The following is an 18,761-nucleotide window of genomic DNA, read 5'->3' on the forward strand; positions in this document are numbered from 1 at the left end:
TTCGGCTAGTTGTTATTGGTTAAAATCGACAAAATCGTCACTTCCAGGGAAGCCGGGCTTCTCTGGGACTAAACGAGACAGTGGGAGGGACAAGAAGCCGGGCTGATGAAGGATTATTGGAGGTAGTGAGGAGGGCGGGCTCTGTACTTCGGCGTCGGCGAGGAACACGGAAGTATGATCAGTCAGTCCCTAGCGGATGTTGAGAAAGTGTAGTCGTGTGCCAAAGTGCTGTCCGAATTTCTTTTCATATAAACGTTTCTTCTCATTGATGTCTCTGTACATTACTCTGTAAATAAATGTAAATATTACTCGTTGTGCTCCGTTAACTTTCATCCATTCTATCAGTTTGATCATTCGCGAATTCACTCGTTTATTTCATTTGTAGTTCAATCTGGTTGTAGGCTAGCTTGAGCCTTATTGGGATCTGCAGTGCTAGCTGCTAACAGAAATTGGTGAAGTCTCTGGAAAGCACAACCAGCTGGTATGACAGGGTCACAGACCATTTTCTGGAAAAGGAGCGGAGGGCAGAATTTGTGTATAAATAGTGTTCATGTTCATGAATCTGAAGTGTGTATATTGTTCAGTAATGTTAAGAGAATGGTGGGCTCTGTGTTATAGGTTATACCTGGGTATAATATTCAAGGTTCTGTGTGTTGCATAGCCTACCTGGTTATGAATTTCCAGACTGTGTTGCAGAAAATGTTCAAGGATGTGTTGCACAGCTGGGTGTTGTGTTAAAGACTCTGTGTTGCATATCAGGGTATGATTGTTCAAGGCTCTTCGTTGAATAGCCAGTGATTTTTGGATGTTTGATATTTTTGATTAAGGATATGAGGCACTAGCCTGGCAAGCCAGACTATAACATGAAATGTACAAGCAAAAATACTTTCTGCCACTAGGTAGGGTTGTCTAGTTCACTATGTTAATGGGGCACACCTTTCTATGCTTTGATATCCGGCCTACAGGTTTTACGATGAATACGTAAAATGGGCTTCCCCTGTTTTAAAAACCAGCAGCCGCCACTGATAGAATTAAACAGTTATTCCACTCTATCTCTGTGCTACGCGTCTCGTCAGCTATCACCTCATGTATGACTCGATTTTGTGGAATTATTGTTCAGTATTCATCAAATTCCTAGCTAAAAGCGTTCAGATCGAATCTCGGCATAAACTCACTGAAGGCAGCCATATTTGTTGTTCACATCAGAGCGACCTTCAACCTGCGCATGTGCACTGTACCATGCTATCGCCTGCCTCGCTAGGTATGATCATGATACGTAGATCTACATACACGCAAATGCTCACAGAGCCACAGCTGTGACTCGAGTCGGCTGTATAGCTTGAAATTGTGACGTCAGTTTATGGTATATCCAGGATCTGCCATGACTGACTCACACCATATCCATTTTTTTTTTTTGACGTCACAAGATACATTGCTTAATCAATGGTGGAGCTATTTTATGTTGTGTGAGCCATCCTTGGCCAATCCCTACATGGGAATTTTTTGATGAGTGATTATAAAACCACACATTCTTTCCTTTGAAAAAGCAGTCCCGTTTCTGAAAGGACCAGTCGTACAGATTTAAATGTGTTAATACGTTTGACTGAAAATTTCAGAAAAGCATCCTATAAAATTTGTTGCACTGAACCAGCATCATGCGTGCTTGCATGCAGGACCGAGCTGGAGCAGCTGCAGGTGAAGGTGATGCAGGGACGGGAGAAATACCAGCAGAACTCCCAGTCCAGCACAGCTGTATCCACCGTGCCCGTCTTTAGCATCAACGACAAATTCACCCTGTGCCAAGAGGATGCCAGTTACAGCCTCACGCTGGAGGTGCAGACCGCCATCGATAACCTGCTGCTACAGGTCAGAGCACGTGGCAGACTTGGAAGAGCTCTGCTCGGTTTTAGGAATACACTCAGGAATATTAGCAAATTGTTTATATAAAAATGAATAGGCATAAAATAAGTAAGTGTTTTGTTTTTTTTTGCACAGAGCGATGTTCCAATAGATTTGCTGGATGTGGATAAAAACTCAGCAGTCGTTAGTTTCAGCGAATGTGATTCAGAGGTAACACATTAACATGTTATTTGTGGTGCTTAAAATGTACTGTTTAGATATTATTTATTCTGTCCACATTCACTAGATATGAACAATCACGTGCTCTGATTGGCTACTCTACAACTAAGCTATCAGCTCTTAGCCTAGTAGCGTGAGTAGAGAAAAACAAAATGGCGGAGCGTGTTGCTGAACCAACTGAGGACGAAATAAAAACTCTACTCGAAAACAAAACCCAAAAAATACAAAAAAAAAGTAACAAAATCTGGAATAAAAGTATTTGATGGTAAGAACGTATCTTTTTTTTTTTTTTCAATAATTATTAATCGCATTTTTCACAAATTGTTCGTCATTTAAAGCTATTCTGTGCCTCGGTACGACAGCAAGATGGCGCTTTCTACAAAAAAAAAAACCAACAACACTAAAGTCAATTCGTGCAGCCATCAATAGGTTTTTAAGAAGTCCGTCTAAGCGGAAATGATTTTGTCGGACGTTTTGTATAAAGTTTTTATTTATCGAGTTTGCAAAAAAAATAAAAATAGAACTGCTGTTTCTCAAAATCCAGTGAATGTGGATAGAATAAAACAGTTATTCCACGCAATCTCATCGTACATGGCTTAGAGACAACTCGGTGCTACGCGCCTCATCAGCTATCAGCTCACGTACGACTGGATTTCGTGGAATAATTGTTAAATATTTACTCAAGTGATCCCGTGTGTTCACACTTTCTTTCTTTTATAGCCAAATGGAAATTTCCTCCTGGCCACATACAGATGCCAGGCAAACACCACAAGGCTGGAATTGAAGGTAATTTAGTAAATGATCACTCTTGAAAGGTCTGGAGTAATTCCACGCGATTGTCACACTTATCCTAGACAAGTCAAGTCTTGGGCGCAAAATTAGACGATGTAAAAATGTCCAGGTTTTCCTTAGGAATGTACAATAAACCTGTAAAGACCTGTGACGGTGTGTGTGTAGGAGCAGATGCACATGAAAATATAATCGACCGTGTAATCTAATAGGAACCTCTAATAGGTACTCCTGCTCGTTTACAGTGTCTTGCAAAAGTATTCATCCCCCTCGGTGTTTGTCCTGTTTTGCTGCATTACAACCTCGAATTAAAATGGATTTTTGGAGGGTTAGCACCATTTTGATTTACACAACATGCCGACCACTTAAAAGGTGCAAATTCTTGTTTTATTGTGACACAAACAATAATTAAGATGAAAAAACAGAAATCTGGAATGTGCATAAGTATTCATCCCCTTTCGTATAAGAACTGGTCCAACCGATTCACTTCATAAGTCACATAATTAGTTGATTAAGATCCACCTGTGTTCAATCAAAGTGTCACATGATCCGTCACATGATGTCTGTATAAATCACCCTGTTCTGGAAGGACCCTGACTCTGCAACACTACTAAGCAAGCAACATGAAACCCAAGGAGCCTCCAAACAGGTCAGAGACAAAGTTGTGGAGAAGTATAGATCAGGGTTGGGTGGTGATAAATATCCCAAACTTTGAATATCCCAGGGAGCACCATTAAATCCATTATAGCAAAATGGAAAGAATATGGCACCACTACAAACCTGACAAGAGAAGGCCCCGCCCACCGAAACTCATAGACCGGGCAAGGAGGGCATTAATCAGAGATGCAACAAAGACACCAACGATAACACTGAACGAGCTGCAAAGATCTACAGCGGAGATGGGAGGATCTGTCCATAGGACCACTTTAAGCTGTACATGCAACAGAGTGGGGCTTCATGGAAGAGTGGCCAGATAAAAGTAATTGCTTAAGAAAACGCGTTTGGAGTTTGCCCAACAGCATGTGGCAGACTCCCCAAACACATGGAAGAAGATTCTCTGGTCAGATGAGACTAAAATTGATCTGTTTGGCCATCATGGGAAATGCCATGTGTGGCGCAAACCCAACACCCTGAGAACACCATTCCTACAGTGAAGCATGATGGTGGCAGCATCATGCTGTGGGGATATTTTTCATCTTCAGGGACTGCAAAGATGGTCAGGACTGAAGGAAAAATGGATGGCACTAAATACAGGGCAGTTCTGAAGGAAAATCTGTTTGAGTCAGCCAGAGGCTTGAGACTGGGACAAATGTTCATGTTCCACCAGGACAATGATCCTGCTAAAGCTACACTGGAGTGGTTTAAAAGGAAACATTTTAAATGTCTTGGAATGGCCTAATCAAAGCCCAGACCTCAATCCAATTGAGAATCTGTGGCATAACTTGAAGATTGCTGTACACCAACGCAACCCATCTAACTTGAAGGAGTTGGAGCAGTTTTGCTTTGAGGAATGGGCAACAATCCCAGTGGCTAGATGTGCTAAGCTAATAGAGACACACCCCAAGAGACTTTCAGCAGTGATTGCAGCAAAAAATTTTAATTCCATTTTAATTCCTGCTTGTAATGCGACAAAACAGGACAAACACCAAGGGGGATGAATACTTTTACAAGACACTGTATGCAGTTGTCCAATCAGATAATCATGTATCAACAGCACAGTGCAGAAACGGGTCAATAGCTTCAGTTAATGTTCACTGTTGTGTGTGTGAAAACCCAGAAGAGCAGCAGTTTCTAAAATGATCAAACCAGCCTATCTGGGACTAATAAGCATACCACGATCAAAGTTTCAGAGATCAGTTTTCCCATTTATTTATTAAATTTTTTTTTGGTCATCTTTGATACGTCAATGATCCCGTCATCGCTGTTTTCCCTAGAACACCACACCCTTAAGGGTTCCTTACACCCTTATACAGGATTTGCCGAACATTCGTATCAGCCCACATCGACACTGATAAGCTGCTGTGTCCTGTGTAGGAATATTTTTATTTGAAATCTGCCATGCATGATGAAACGTGTCTGCACGTTGTACAAGCAATGTGACACTTTTCGAACGTCATGCTGCAATGACAGCAACTTCAGTGTAATTGCGTTTACAGCACAGCCAGCAGTGAGTGATTTGATTGGAAAAAAAAAGAGCCTCTTTTGATGTGTTTGAAGTGTCACCATGTTTTCCACCCACTAAAGACTGGAATGGTATCCGAGGGCACAACTGGGATTTAAACCATAATCCCAGCAGCAGAATGCACTATTTCAGTGCTAAGCATAGGATTGCATCATTCCATGACAGGATTACATGAGAAGGGTTACATCACCTGGTGGTCCGCTGTTAAACAGTGATTCCGTAATAGCAAAGTTTCTGTTCAGTTGATTTTTATTACATGATTTTATCCCCCACCCGCGCTTATATAAACACAGGTGTAACTTAATAGCCTGAATGATTCAAAACTTTTACACTCAGCATGCAGTGTAAGCAGAATTATTTAAGGCAGCAGCTGGTATATCGCACTTTTAACGATTGTAATGGAAATTTCTAATAAACACTTCAGAACGCTTAACAGTTGTCTTTTCAGTCATTTATTATAGTAGATCATATAAAAGATATATAAAATAGGAAAGGAAAGAGAAGAATAGAAGAAGACATCACTTCTGATGATGCCGAGAGTACGCGCACTCTTAGTTGTGTTTTAGGAATGTTATCTATTATACTCTGAAAGCATTCGCTCACTGCTTGTGTCTTCACGTGATTGGCTCAAGATTTTCTATGCAGCTTTGTTAAAGCGTGCACCTGGCGTGCTCTGGTATGTGCAGGCGGATGCGAGTTAGGGAGAGCTCAAGCTCCCTGCTTATTACCACCAAGGTCACAGAAAAGCGATGACAACACGTGGAAAAACATCTCTTCTTAGTAACTAAGCCACTTTAGTTCAACATACAGAAACACAGAGAATAATAATGTTCATCCATTAAAATTCCCTCACACGATCAAAATATCAAGTCTTAGGAGGACACGGTTATTATTGATTAAATCTCAACAAGGATATTGTCCTTATTGTGTTTTTCAGTTGTTCTAAATGATGCTCTTGTTTAGGAATCCTTTCAGATTCACTGTGTCCTTTATACCATGCAGGTGAGGTCAATTGAGGGTCAGTATGGTACGCTTCAGGCCTACGTAACCCCACGGCTGCAGCCGAAAACCTGTCAGGTGCGTCAGTACCAGATCAAACCACTCTCGCTCCACCAGAGGACCCACAGCATCGATCACAGCAGGTGAGACTCAGGTAGCCCAGAAATTTAAACGCTGATGGGCAGTAACAGTGCTGCAGGGAGTCCGTCACACTCATTTTTAACCGGAAAATAGCTGCTAAAACGGTATTTACAGTGGTGCTTGAAAGTTTGTGAACCCTTTAGAATTTTCTATATTTCTGAATAGATATGGCCTAAAACAACATCAGATTTTCACACAAGTCCTAAAAGTAGATAAAGAGAACCCAGTTAAACAAACGAGACAAAAATATTACACTTGGTCATTTATTTATTGAGGAAAATGATTCAATATTACATATCTATGAGTGGCAAAAGTACAGTGGTGCTTGAAAGTTTGTGAATCCTTTAGAATTTTCTATATTTCTGCATAAATATGACCTAAAACATCAGATTTTCACACGAGTCCTAAAAGTAGATAAAGAGAACCCAGTTAAACAAATGAGACAAAAATATTATCCTTGTTCATTTATTTATTGAGGAAAATGATCCAATATTACATATCTGTGAGTGGCAAAAGTATGTGAACCTCTAGGATTAGCCGTTAATTTGAAGGTGAAATTAGAGTCAGGTGTTTTCAATCAATGGGATGACAATCAGGTGTGAGTGGGCACCCTGTTTTATTTAAAGAACAGGGATCTATCAAAGTCTGATCTTCACAACACATGTTTGTGGAAGTGCATCATGGCATGAACAAAGGAGATTTCTGAGGACCTCAGAAAAATTATTGTTGATGCTCATTAGGCTGGAAAAGCTTACAAAACTATCTCTAAAGAGTTTGGACTCCACCAATCCACAGTCAGACAGATTGTGTACAAATGGAGGAAATTCAAGACCATTGTTACCCTCCCCAGGAGTGGTCGACCAGCAAAGATCACTCCAAGAGCAAGGCATGTAATAGTCAGTGAGGTCACAAAAGACCCCAGGGTAACGTCTAAGCAACTGAAGGCCTTTCTCCCATTGGCTAATGCTAATGTTCATGAGTCCACCATCAGAAGAACACTGAACAACAATGGTGTGCATGGCAGGGTTGCAAGGAGAAAGCCACTGCTCTCCAAAAAGAACATTGCTGCTCGTCTGCAGTTTGCTAAAGGTCATGTGGACAAGTCAGAAGGCTATTGGAAAGATGTTTTGTGGACAGATGAGACCAACATGGAAATTTTGGTTTAAATGAGAAGCATTATGTTTGGAGGAAGGAAAACACTGCATTCCAGCATAAGAACCTTATCCTCTCTGTGAAACATGGTGGTGGTAGTATCATGGTTTGGGCCTGTTTTGCTGCATCTGGGCCAGAACGGCTTGCCATCATTGATGGAACAATGAATTCTGAATGATACCAGCGAATTCTAAAGGAAAATGTCAGGACATCTGTCCATGAACTGAATCTCAAGAGAAGGTGGGTCATGCAGCAAGACAACGACCCTAAGCACACAAGTCGTTCTACCAAAGAATGGTTAAAGAAGAATAAAGTGAATGTTTTGGAATGGCCAAGTCAAAGTCCTGACCTTAATCCAATCAAAATGTTGTGGAAGGACCTGAAGCGAGCAGTTCATGTGAGGAAACCCACCAACATCCCAGAGTTTAAGCTGTTGTGGACAGAGGAATGGGCTAAAATTCCTCCAAGCCGGTGTGCAGGACTGATCAACAGTTACCGGAACCGTTTAGTTGCAGTTATTGCTGCACAGGGGGATCACATCAGATACTGAAAGCAAAGGTTCACATACTTTTGCCACTCACAGATATGTAATATTGGATCATTTTCCTCAGTAAATAAATGACCAAGTATAATATTTTTGTCTCATTTGTTTAACTGGGTTCTCTTTATCTACTTTTAGGACTTGTGTGAAAATCTGATGATGTTTTAGGTCATATTTATGCAGAAATATAGAAAATTCTAAAGGGTTCACAAACTTTCAAGCACCACTGTATGTGAACCTTTGCTTTCAGTATCTGGTGTGACCCCCTTGTGCAGCAATAACTGGAACTAAACATTTGCGGTAACTGTTGATCAGTCCTGCACACCGGCTTGGAGGAATTTTAGCCCATTCCTCTGTACAGAACAGCTTCGACTCTGGGATGTTGGTGGGTTTCCTCACATGAACTGCTCGCTTCAGGTCCTTCCACAACATTTTGATTGGATTAAGGTCAGGACTTTGACTTGGCCATTCCAAAACATAAACTTTATTCTTCTTTAACCATTCTTTGGTAGAACGACTTGTGTGCTTAGGGTCGTTGTCTTGCTGCATGACCCACCTTCTCTTGAGATTCAGTTCATGGACAGATGTCCCGACATTTTCCTTTAGAATTCGCTGGTATAATTCAGAATTCATTGCTCCATCAATGATGGCAAGTCGTCCTGGCCCAGATGCAGCAAAACAGGCCCAAACCATAATACTACCACCACCATGTTTCACAGATGGGATAAGGTTTTTATGCTGGAATGCAGTGTTTTCCTTTCTCCAAACATAACGCTTCTCATTTAAACCAGCAAATTCTATTTTGGTCTCATCCATCCACAAAACATTTTTCCAATAGCCTTCTGGCTTGTCCACGTGATCTTTAGCAAACTGCAGACGAGCAGCAATGTTCTTTTTGGAGAGCAGTGGCTTTCTCCTTGCAACCCTGCCATGCACACCATTGTTGTTCAGTGTTCTCCTGATGGTGGACTCATGAACATTAACGTTAGCCAATGTGAGAGAGGCCTTCAGTTGCTTAGAAGTTACCCTGGGGTCCTTTGTGACCTCACCGACTTTTACACGGCTTGCTCTTGGAGTGATCTTTGTTGGTCGACCACTCCTGGGGAGGGTAACAATGGTCTTGAATCTCCTCCATTTGTACACAATCTGTCTGACTGTGGATTGGTGGAGTCCAAACTCTTTAGAGCTGGTTTTGTAACCTTTTCCAGCCTGATGAACATCAACAACGCTTTTTCTGAGGTCCTCAGAAATCTCCTTTGTTCGTGTCATGATACACTTCCACAAATGTGCTGTGAAAATTAGACTTTGATAGATCCCTGTTCTTTAAATAAAACAGGGTGCCCACTCACACCTGATTGTCATCCCATTGATTGAAAACACCAGACTCTAATTTTACCTTCAAATTAACTGCTAATCCTAGAGGTTCACATACTTTTGCCACTCACAGATATGTAATATTGGATCATTTTCCTCAATAAATAAATGACGGAGTATAATATTTTTGTCTCATTTGTTTAACTGGGTTCTCTTTATCTACTTTTAGGACTTGTGTGAAAATCTGATGATGTTTTCGGTCATATTTATGCAGAAATATAGAAAATTCTAAAGGGTTCACAAACTTTCAAGCACCACTGTAGATTTAAATAACGTTTTAACTTTTATAGATAAATTTGTTATTTAAGCTCCAAAAATATTTAAATGTTGAGAAAAGCTTGGTATTTAGGTTCATGAAAACCTATCGACATGCTGTTACAGAATTTTAAGTCATATGAAGCTGATTAATTTATTCGTTAACACTAGCTGGGTAGCTTACTAGTGACGCGGCTAGTCTTACAGATTGTCACATCAGATTGTTTACTTCCAGGAAGAAATGTTTGATAAGGAATAGAACTCTCTCTGGGATGTTCAGTTATAAGAAAATAATCAGTGACAAGGTGGTGTGATGCAGGTATAACAGCACGTCCTGAAGTGTTTTATTCTTCTTATACAAGAATTTGTTAATAATTATTTTATTTGTTAAGGAACATCATACTTTTTATTGATTTATAGTTTCAAGGAATCCTTCAGCAGATTTATTCTCAAACTTATTTTAAAGCTAGACGGCCTTTCGAGTTCATAAAATCGGTGAAATTTAGTTCCCTCTGAAATGTGGTCATTGTGATGTGTTATGTACCAGCTGGGAGGTCCGTATCGTGAAATACCGTGACCGAGGTCTTGAAAGTACTGAGCGAGGCCCTCTGGGCCGAGGTCACGGTATTTCACCATACGGACCGACCTTAAACTGGTAAATTTTATATATATATATATATATATATATATATATATATATATATATATATATATATATATATATATATATTTTTTTTTCTTTACCAAATTCTAACAGATAACGAGAGCGCCCGAAAGGGAAAACCGAGCCGAGCCGCCATTTTGAATCCTCATTCACGGCTGTAATGCAAATTGCTTCTTCCTCGGTATACAAGTGCACTTCCATGGCAGGAAAAAAACTACATTTTGCCGCTTCTGTAGTTCCCTATTTATATAAAATTGAGTCATTCAGGATTCAGCCATGTTTTTGCTTGGCGTTAGCAAGTTACAGGTTTTGTCTTCCTCAGGGTAGTAAAACTCGCTTTCGCTGTGAATATTGTCATTATCACTATCCATGCTATAAAATTAATGCTATTTTGAATCCTCGTTCACGGCTGTAATGCAAATTGCTTCCTCCTCGGTATACAAGTGCACTTCCATGGCAGGAAAAAAAACTACATTTTGCCACCTATGTAGTCCCCTATTTATACAAAATTGAGTCATTCAGGATTCAGCCATGTTTTTGCTCAGCGTTAGCAACAGTTAGAGGTTTTTAGCTTTCTCCTGAAATGTTTTCTTTTATTTCTTCTTCCTCAAGGTAGTAAAACTCGCTTTCGCTGTGAACACTGTCGTTATGGCTATCCATGCTGTAAAATTAATGCTATTCTCCTGAGAAATGCGAAAATAAATGTTGACAAAAATTGCTACTATGTTTGTTGTTGTGAACGAGTGAGTCACCAGAAGTCCGTATCTGGGGTCTGTAACTGGGGACCGTACCATAGGATATGGACCCGCTCGCCAGCCAATCAGACCAATTGATGGAAATCGGACCGTGAAAAAAATAAATATGTTTATTTCTGTAATACCTCACAAAATATCAGGCCATTCTGTGACTGGGAAGTTATTTAATTTGAGGGGATTCCTGAGCAAATGATGTCCATGAAATCACTCGCTTCGCGCAGTCAAGCAGACAGAGGAAGTCCGTGTGTGCATGCGCAGGTTTACCACCTTCTTTTGGGTTTTATGGCAGCTGGCATCCACAGTGTTTCATTACTGCCATCTACAGGTTTACCTTTGAGCTTGCACTGACAGTTCCATCATTCTGTCGCTAAACGAACAGCTGATCACACCAACATGCTCGCTGACCGCCGATATTTATTAGTTTGGTCCTGCGTTTCCTTTCGTTTGTGTATAACATAACATCTTTTTCTTCTCACTTTCCGTTACTGTAGTCGGTCTTTCATGTTTCATTCCCACACTCGCGTCTTCCATTTTCCTCTCCTGTTTCAAATTTGTATCCCACAATGCCTTGTGCGAATGGGGAAAACCCACCATGTGATGCATGACGTAGTATCTTGAATTGGGCCATGGTGAAGCAGGAAAACATAGTGGAGACTTTAGGGCCACGTGGCCCTTAATTCATTAATTGTTCTATTTAAAAAAAAAAGCCTGATAAAATTGGAAGTCTGTGATTCGAATTCAGTAGCTTTCAGTCCACTAAATAAAAATAATTGGGTGTCGGGGAAAATTCTTTTTATGACCTACGCTTGAAAAATCTGAAAGGCAGTCTAGCTTTAAGTAAAAGTCGTTGCAGATTTCAAAAATCAAACTTTCATTTTCGGAGACCACATAGTGTTAAAAAAAAAAGAATTTTCTTTAAAATGCCAGATGAGCTTCCTGCGCTGGTGACATATACAATGACGTCAGGTCGCGGTCGCTTGGCGCACCTCAGCTGTTTATATTGTAGTTTTGCAATTATTTTACCGAATTTATCAGTTTTTAAATAAGTATACCTGATTGTGTAGCATATACACTACCGTTCAAAAGTTTGGGGTCACCCAGACAATTTTGTGTTTTCCATGAAAAGTCACACTTTTATTTACCACCATAAGTTGTAAAATGAATAGAAAATATAGTCAAGACATTTTTCTGGCCATTTTGAGCATTTAATCGACCCCACAAATGTGATGCTCCAGAAACTCAATCTGCTCAAAGGAAGGTCAGTTTTATAGCTTCTCTAAAGAGCTCAACTGTTTTCAGCTGTGCTAACATGATTGTACAAGGGTTTTCTAATCCTCCATTAGCCTTCTGAGGCAATGAGCAAACACATTGTACCATTAGAACACTGGAGTGATAGTTGCTGGAAATGGGCCTCTATACACCTATGGAGATATTGCACCAAAAACCACACATTTGCAGCTAGAATAGTCATTTACCACATTAGCAATGTATAGAGTGTATTTCTGATTAGTTTAAAGTGATCTTCATTGAAAAGAACAGTGCTTTTCTTTCAAAAATAAGGACATTTCAAAGTGACCCCAAACTTTTGAACGGTAGTGTAAATGCCACAATTATGCGAAAAAGAAAGTACAAGCTGCCGCTTGACTGCATTTCCACAGAGAAAATACAAAGTGTGCTTGTTCAGCTGTAGCACAGGGTCACCAACAGAAACTGGATCAGACATAAGACCTTGCACTATAAATCTTTTTTATATATATATATATATATATATATATATATATATATATATATATATATATATCATCTATAGAAAGTGTGTCTGGCAAAGTGTGTAGTGTGTGCGGCTGCATGCACTAAAATCATGGTTTAAAATGGCTCAACTCACAACATGACACTTGGAGCTCTAAAATCTGTTTTACACCATGCTACACTCTCTGTTAATCTCCCCAGCACCAGCTGTAGATCATGGTAAAAAAAAAATTTAGAGCATGAACGTTTGTAAATACACTTTCCGTTCTGTCCCTGATGATGGACCGTAGGTCCAAAAGCTTGGAATTAAACTTCATAAATTTATGTGGAAGACACGTTTTTATTGACTTAGTTAGTTTGTGTTCTCATAAACCAAAAAAAAAAGCCCCTTGTGATGTTCCCAGGAAGCCAGAAAACACAAACTCTTCTATTCAGCTTTCCCATGTCTGGGATTGTTTCAGTTTCACCTGACTGTTACAAAGCACTGACACTGAAGGCTCCTTGCGAAAATGCTAAATCAGTGTCTCCTCCAGGGAGCGTTACCGTAATTTTTTTTTTTTCATTTTTATTTGTTTATTTTAACACGTTTAATGTCAGAGCTGCTGTTAAAGTTAAATATTGTTAGTTCACTTTATATAACCAAGCCTGTCACGGTTTTCCCGTACCATTTTGTCGCTCTGCGTGGGCATTTCCTTAATCAGTCTAAGGTTTTGTTTTGGCTGCTGTTTTGAAAATCATGAAAAGCCATGTCTCTTTGGGTTTTGTTTCCAGGCCCATGAACACCTTGAGGCTGGTGGGGCAGTTCAGTTTTGCAGAGATCCACTCATGGGTCGTGTTCTGCCTGCCTGAGGTGCCTGAGAAAACCCCAGCAGGAGAAAACATCACCTTCTACTTTCAGAACACTTTCCTAGGAACACAGCTTGAGGCAAGCTACTGGTGAGGCCGACTTCCATATGGGCAGTTTTCATCCAAGACACACAAAACAATGAAAATATGCAACAGAGGTCGATGGTTTTCATTTTAAATCGGTTCTTTTTGGCTTTTTTTTCAGCAAAGGTGAAGGGAACTTTAAATCGGATAACATTTCAACTATATCCATCCTCAAGGATGTTCTCTCTAAGGAGGCCACCAAGCGCAAAATCAATCTAAACATTTCTTACGGTGAGTTTACATTGGTACAAACTTCAAATTGTGTCCCCACCACCACCACTTCATCATTATCATCATCCCTGTTTCGCATTTTTGCTTTTTAGAAGTGAATGAAGATTCTGTGAGCCATACACTGAAGATGATTCATCCTAAGCTTGAGTATCAGCTCTTGTTGGCCAAAAAGGTTCAGCTTATTGATGCTTTGAAGGTAAACGCTGCCGTGAAGATCTCGAACCGAACATTGTGGCTGACTTGATGTACAGCCTTTTATTCACGGGTGTGTTCATGTCTCCCATAGGAGCTGCAAGTGCATGAAGGAAATGCAGATTTTCTGATTCCCGAGTATCGCAATATACTCGACGAGTCTGCTCGTCTGTTAGAAGAATACAAAAAACAGCCAGCACATCTGGAAAGGTTATACGGTAAGCACTATTTATATGACGTACAATCAGAAAAAGTTGGGACAGCGTGGAAAATAAATAACGAGGCCGTTAATGACGGCGTAGCTTACTCTGGCCCCCTCTAGTTCAGAAGGAACAATCTAAAGTGCGCCACCTGAGCAATAAATGTTGCAAGCTATATACAAACTATATATATATATATATATATATATATATATATATATATATATATATATATATATATATAAGCTAAATACACCCAAGAAAGAATCCAAAATGGTGAGGAATTGACCGAGAAGAAGCAATTTTTGTTGAACTGCTCATTTCATTAAAGCGGGCAGCACGGTGGTTAGCGTGCTGCCTCACAGCAAGAAGGTCCGGGTTCGAGCCCCGTGGCCGGCGAGGGCCTTTCTGTGCGGAGTTTGCATGTTCTCCCCGTGTCCGCGTGGGTTTCCTCCGGGTGCTCCGGTTTCCCCCACAGTCCAAAGACATGCAGGTTAGGTTAACTGGTGACTCTAAATTGACCGTAGGTGTGAATGTGAGTGTGAATGGTTGTCTGTGTCTATGTGTCAGCCCTGTGATGACCTGGCGACTTGTCCAGGGTGTACCCCGCCTTTCGCCCGTAGTCAGCTGGGATAGGTAAGGACAGGATAAGTGGCTACAGATAATGGATGGATGGATGCTCATTAAGGCTTAATTAGTCCATAACATCATTTATGGGGGCACGATGCTGGCCCCGCTTCTCTTCACCCTGTACATCACGGACTTCTGCTACAACTCTGAGCTGCATCACATTCAGAAGTTTGCCGATGACACAGCCATCGTTGGGTGTATCAGTGACAACAGAGAAGAGGAGTATAGGAGCCTGGTGAGGGACTTTGCTGTGTGGTGCAACAGGAACCCATCTGCAGCTCAATACCTCGAAGACCAAGGAGCTGGTCATTGACTTTGGGAGGTCCAGACCAAGGTCACGACCAGTTCTGATCGAGGGAGTCGAGGTGGAGGCTGTGGATTCCTACAAGTACCTCGGGCTGTGGCTGGACAGCAAGCTGGACTGGACTTGCAACACCAAACACTTATACAGGAAGGGACAGAGCAGGCTATACTTCCTTAGGAGGCTGCGGTCCTTTAACATCTGCAGGAAACTCCTGTGGATGTTCTGTCAGTCTGTGGTCACCAGTGTCCTGTTTTACACCGTGGTGTGCTGGGGGGGCAGCACATCCAAGAAGGACACATCCAGGCTGGACAAACTGATCAGGCAGGCCGGCTCTGTGGTCGGCATGAAGCTGGAGACTCTGGTGATGGTGGCAGAGAAGAGGACTATGGACAAACTATTGAACATCATGGACGATGCCAGTCACCCTCTGCACACAGTCATCAGCAACCAGAGGAGCCTGTTCAGTGACAGAATGCTCCTTCCCAAGTGCAGGACGAACAGACTTAAAAACTCTTTTGTCCCTCACACCATCAGACTGTACAACTCCTCTCTGGGGGGGAGGAGGGGTAACAGGAGGACAGAGGACGGGAAGGAGCAGTAGCCTAGCCTAACAATAAGCAATACTGGACAATGTGCAATATAAAGTGCAATATCTCTCCTGCTGGCCCCCTTTCCCCCCCTCCTCTCTTCCCCATGTCTTATTCTTTTATACTGTATATGTAAATATTTAATTTAATTTATCTAGAAGTTTTTTTCTCTATATTCTATTATTTATCCTGTAATGATGCTGCTGGAATCTTAATTTCCCTGAGGGAACCCGCCCAAAGGGATCAATAAAGTTCTATCTAATCTAATCTAATAAGTTTCATTAAGCAAATCTGGGTAGAAGTTATATGCACCCTAGGTACCCCTACCTTCATACCACAGGGTTTCTGCAGAGTCTTAAAAAGTCTAAAATTTGATAATCCTAATTTAAGGCCTTAAAAAGTCTAAAATACGAGCATATTTTGCATTGCAGGTCTTAAATGTAATTTTGTGAAGTCTTAAATCCTTACGTCCATTTACCCCATTTGCTTTTTTTTTGTTAAATGCATTGGTAATATTCATAATTAGTCATATAGGCTCGGCCTACTTAGTATCAGTAGGCTATGCTGCAAACTACAGATGAGACACAGTGGAATCCGGCGTCTAGCCCGGTTGGCATGGTGATGCACAGGGCATGGTACGCGTGCATTTAGACAGTAGAGCCTAAAAGAAGCGAGGGAGATTGTCACGGTTTGTAGCAAAATGGGCAAATGCAAGTTTAACGACTGCTGGCTTGCACGCAATGATTTCGTAGACTGGTTAAAACGTGTACCAAACAATCCATTTGAGGCGTACTGCACATTGTGCAAAAGAACACTCAAACTCGAACTTGGCACCCTGGGTGTAAAGGCACCGGAATCGCACGCGAAAGCGGAGAAGCACCAGGCTGCCCATAAAAGTCTGCAACAATCGCATGCCATCACTCAATTTTGTTCACCGTTGTCAGGTCCAAGCACATCTCAAGATGGTGTATCAGCTAACTCCGTGCGAACTGTAACGTTACAACACACAAACCGTACGGAATCGAATGCCTCATCCTCAAGTGATTTGTGGGATGTCTTTGGTTCCACTGCAACTTTAAAAGCTGAAGCATTGTGGATTTTAAACACAGTGACAATGCATCACTCATATAAAAGCAGTGACAAGATTGGGGGGCTTTTTCAGGCCAAGTTTCCTGATTCTAACATTGCCCAAACGTTCCGCTGTGGCTGGCAGAAGAGGCAGAGAGCAAGGCTGGTAGCCGAATGGCCCAGCTCCTTTCAAAATCGAATGCCCTTAGGAGGGCTTGTAAAGAAAAAACGCTTGAGTTGAAAGGATTAGAGGAGGAGATTGCAACCAAAGGAACAGAGCTCAGATACATGTAGTGCGCTCTCTCTCTCTCTCGCTCTCTCTCTCTCTCTCTCTCTCTCTATTTAATCAATTTGTTAATGATCTAGCGTAATGCAGTGGTTTTCAAACTTTTTCAAACCCTTTCCTAACATTCATTTCTCCCTCTCTGACCCCCACCCCACACCACACCACACCCCCATTTTAGTCGGTTTGTCAATGATCTAATGCCATAACATTCCACTTCATGTTATATAAAAATGCTTCTCCTCCCTCAATTTTTGACCCATTTCTCCAAAACTTGGTAGATGGCACCTTTGGACTCAGCTGCACAAGACACTTACCTGGTGTTCAGAATTTCATGGGCGTGGGGCCGTGGCGGCCAATCCAAATTGCGCCCGCAGCTCTAGGTCACTGGTTCTGTTCCTCATTAATGCAAGAGCGCACCCTAGGGATGTAATGAGTTCATAGGTGAATGATAATGAATTTTGTTATTTTGAAAGTAATTCAGGCTCTCCCAATTTTCTTTATTTTTTTTTTGTGCGGCATACCGTATGTCTTAAATTTAACCTGTTATGGTCTTAAAAAGTCTTAAATTGAACTTGTTCAAGCCTGCAGAAACCCTGTACCAGAAAGAATCAAAATTGGTGAAGAATTGAGGGAGAAGAAGCCATTTGTGTGGAAACTGCTCATTAGGGCTTAATTACTCCATATCTTCATTATTAATTCCAATTATGCAAATTTGTGTAGAAGCTATATGCACCCCAGGCAGACCTACCTTCCTGCCAAAAAGAATAAAAATGAGTGAAGAATTGAGACAGAAGAAGTGATTTTCGTGAAATGTGGACGACGGATGACAGACTGACAACGTATGATGGCATAAACTCATCACTTGTCGGCCGGATGAGCTAATAAAAAATAAAAAAGCAGTGATTTCTAACTTTCCTTTGACTTGTATTTCATTGCGGACAGTATGAATCCTAGATAGCTCATGTTTTGTCTGGTCAACTTCATTTAATTTGTTAATATACATCCATTCCTGTGTTTCACGCTTGCAACACATTCCAAAAAAAAGTTGGGACTGGGGAAATTTAGGGCTAGTAATGAGGTAAAACAATTAAATAATAATATGACTTGAAACAGGTGATCGTAATTATGCTTTGATACCAAAACAGTATCCAGAAAAGGTCTCATCTTCTGAGAAGCAAAGATGGGTCAAGGATCTCCAGTTTGTCGACAAATGTGTGAGGAAAATTATTGAGATGTTTAAAAACAACGTTCCTCAAAGAAAGATACAAAGCAATTTGGATATTTCGCCGTCTATGGTAAAAAACGGTGACCAAGATGGTGGCGTGTTCACATCACAAGGCTCGGCGTCTTACCGGTTTTTGCCACATACACTTTCTGTAGATCATGTTGGGGGGGATTTTACAGCGCGAGGTCTCATGTCTGATCCGGTCGGTGACCCTCTGCTACCGTTGAACAAGCACACTTTGCATTTTCTCTGTGGAAATGCAGTCTAGTTGCAGCTTGCAGCTTTTTTAGCATCATTGTGGCATTTATATGCTACACAATGAGGTATACTTATTTAAAGGGGAACTGAAGTCATTTTTAAACTTGCTTTATTTCTTAATTAACGTGTTATTCAATTACGTTTTCGGTTTTAGTAACCTTATATCGTAA

At 41.0% G+C, this 18,761-nt stretch overlaps 1 protein-coding gene across 3 annotated transcripts in view; it reads left to right on the forward strand.

Annotated features, from left to right (window-relative positions):
• bbs7 (Bardet-Biedl syndrome 7) overlaps window positions 1-18,761 on the forward strand; it is a 44,777-nt gene that overhangs the window by 20,419 nt on the left and 5,597 nt on the right. For all 3 annotated transcript variants that reach the window (XM_060927300.1, XM_060927301.1, XM_060927302.1), the window contains 8 exons: window positions 1,674-1,866; window positions 1,996-2,070; window positions 2,800-2,865; window positions 6,053-6,192; window positions 13,452-13,616; window positions 13,732-13,841; window positions 13,934-14,037; window positions 14,128-14,251. In XM_060927300.1, coding sequence (XP_060783283.1) covers window positions 1,674-1,866; window positions 1,996-2,070; window positions 2,800-2,865; window positions 6,053-6,192; window positions 13,452-13,616; window positions 13,732-13,841; window positions 13,934-14,037; window positions 14,128-14,251 — 977 coding nt within the window. The remainder of the gene's footprint in view (window positions 1-1,673; window positions 1,867-1,995; window positions 2,071-2,799; window positions 2,866-6,052; window positions 6,193-13,451; window positions 13,617-13,731; window positions 13,842-13,933; window positions 14,038-14,127; window positions 14,252-18,761) is intronic.

This window comes from Neoarius graeffei, chromosome 8 (genome assembly GCF_027579695.1).
Source record: "Neoarius graeffei isolate fNeoGra1 chromosome 8, fNeoGra1.pri, whole genome shotgun sequence".
In the NCBI taxonomy this organism is placed as follows: domain Eukaryota; kingdom Metazoa; phylum Chordata; class Actinopteri; order Siluriformes; family Ariidae; genus Neoarius; species Neoarius graeffei.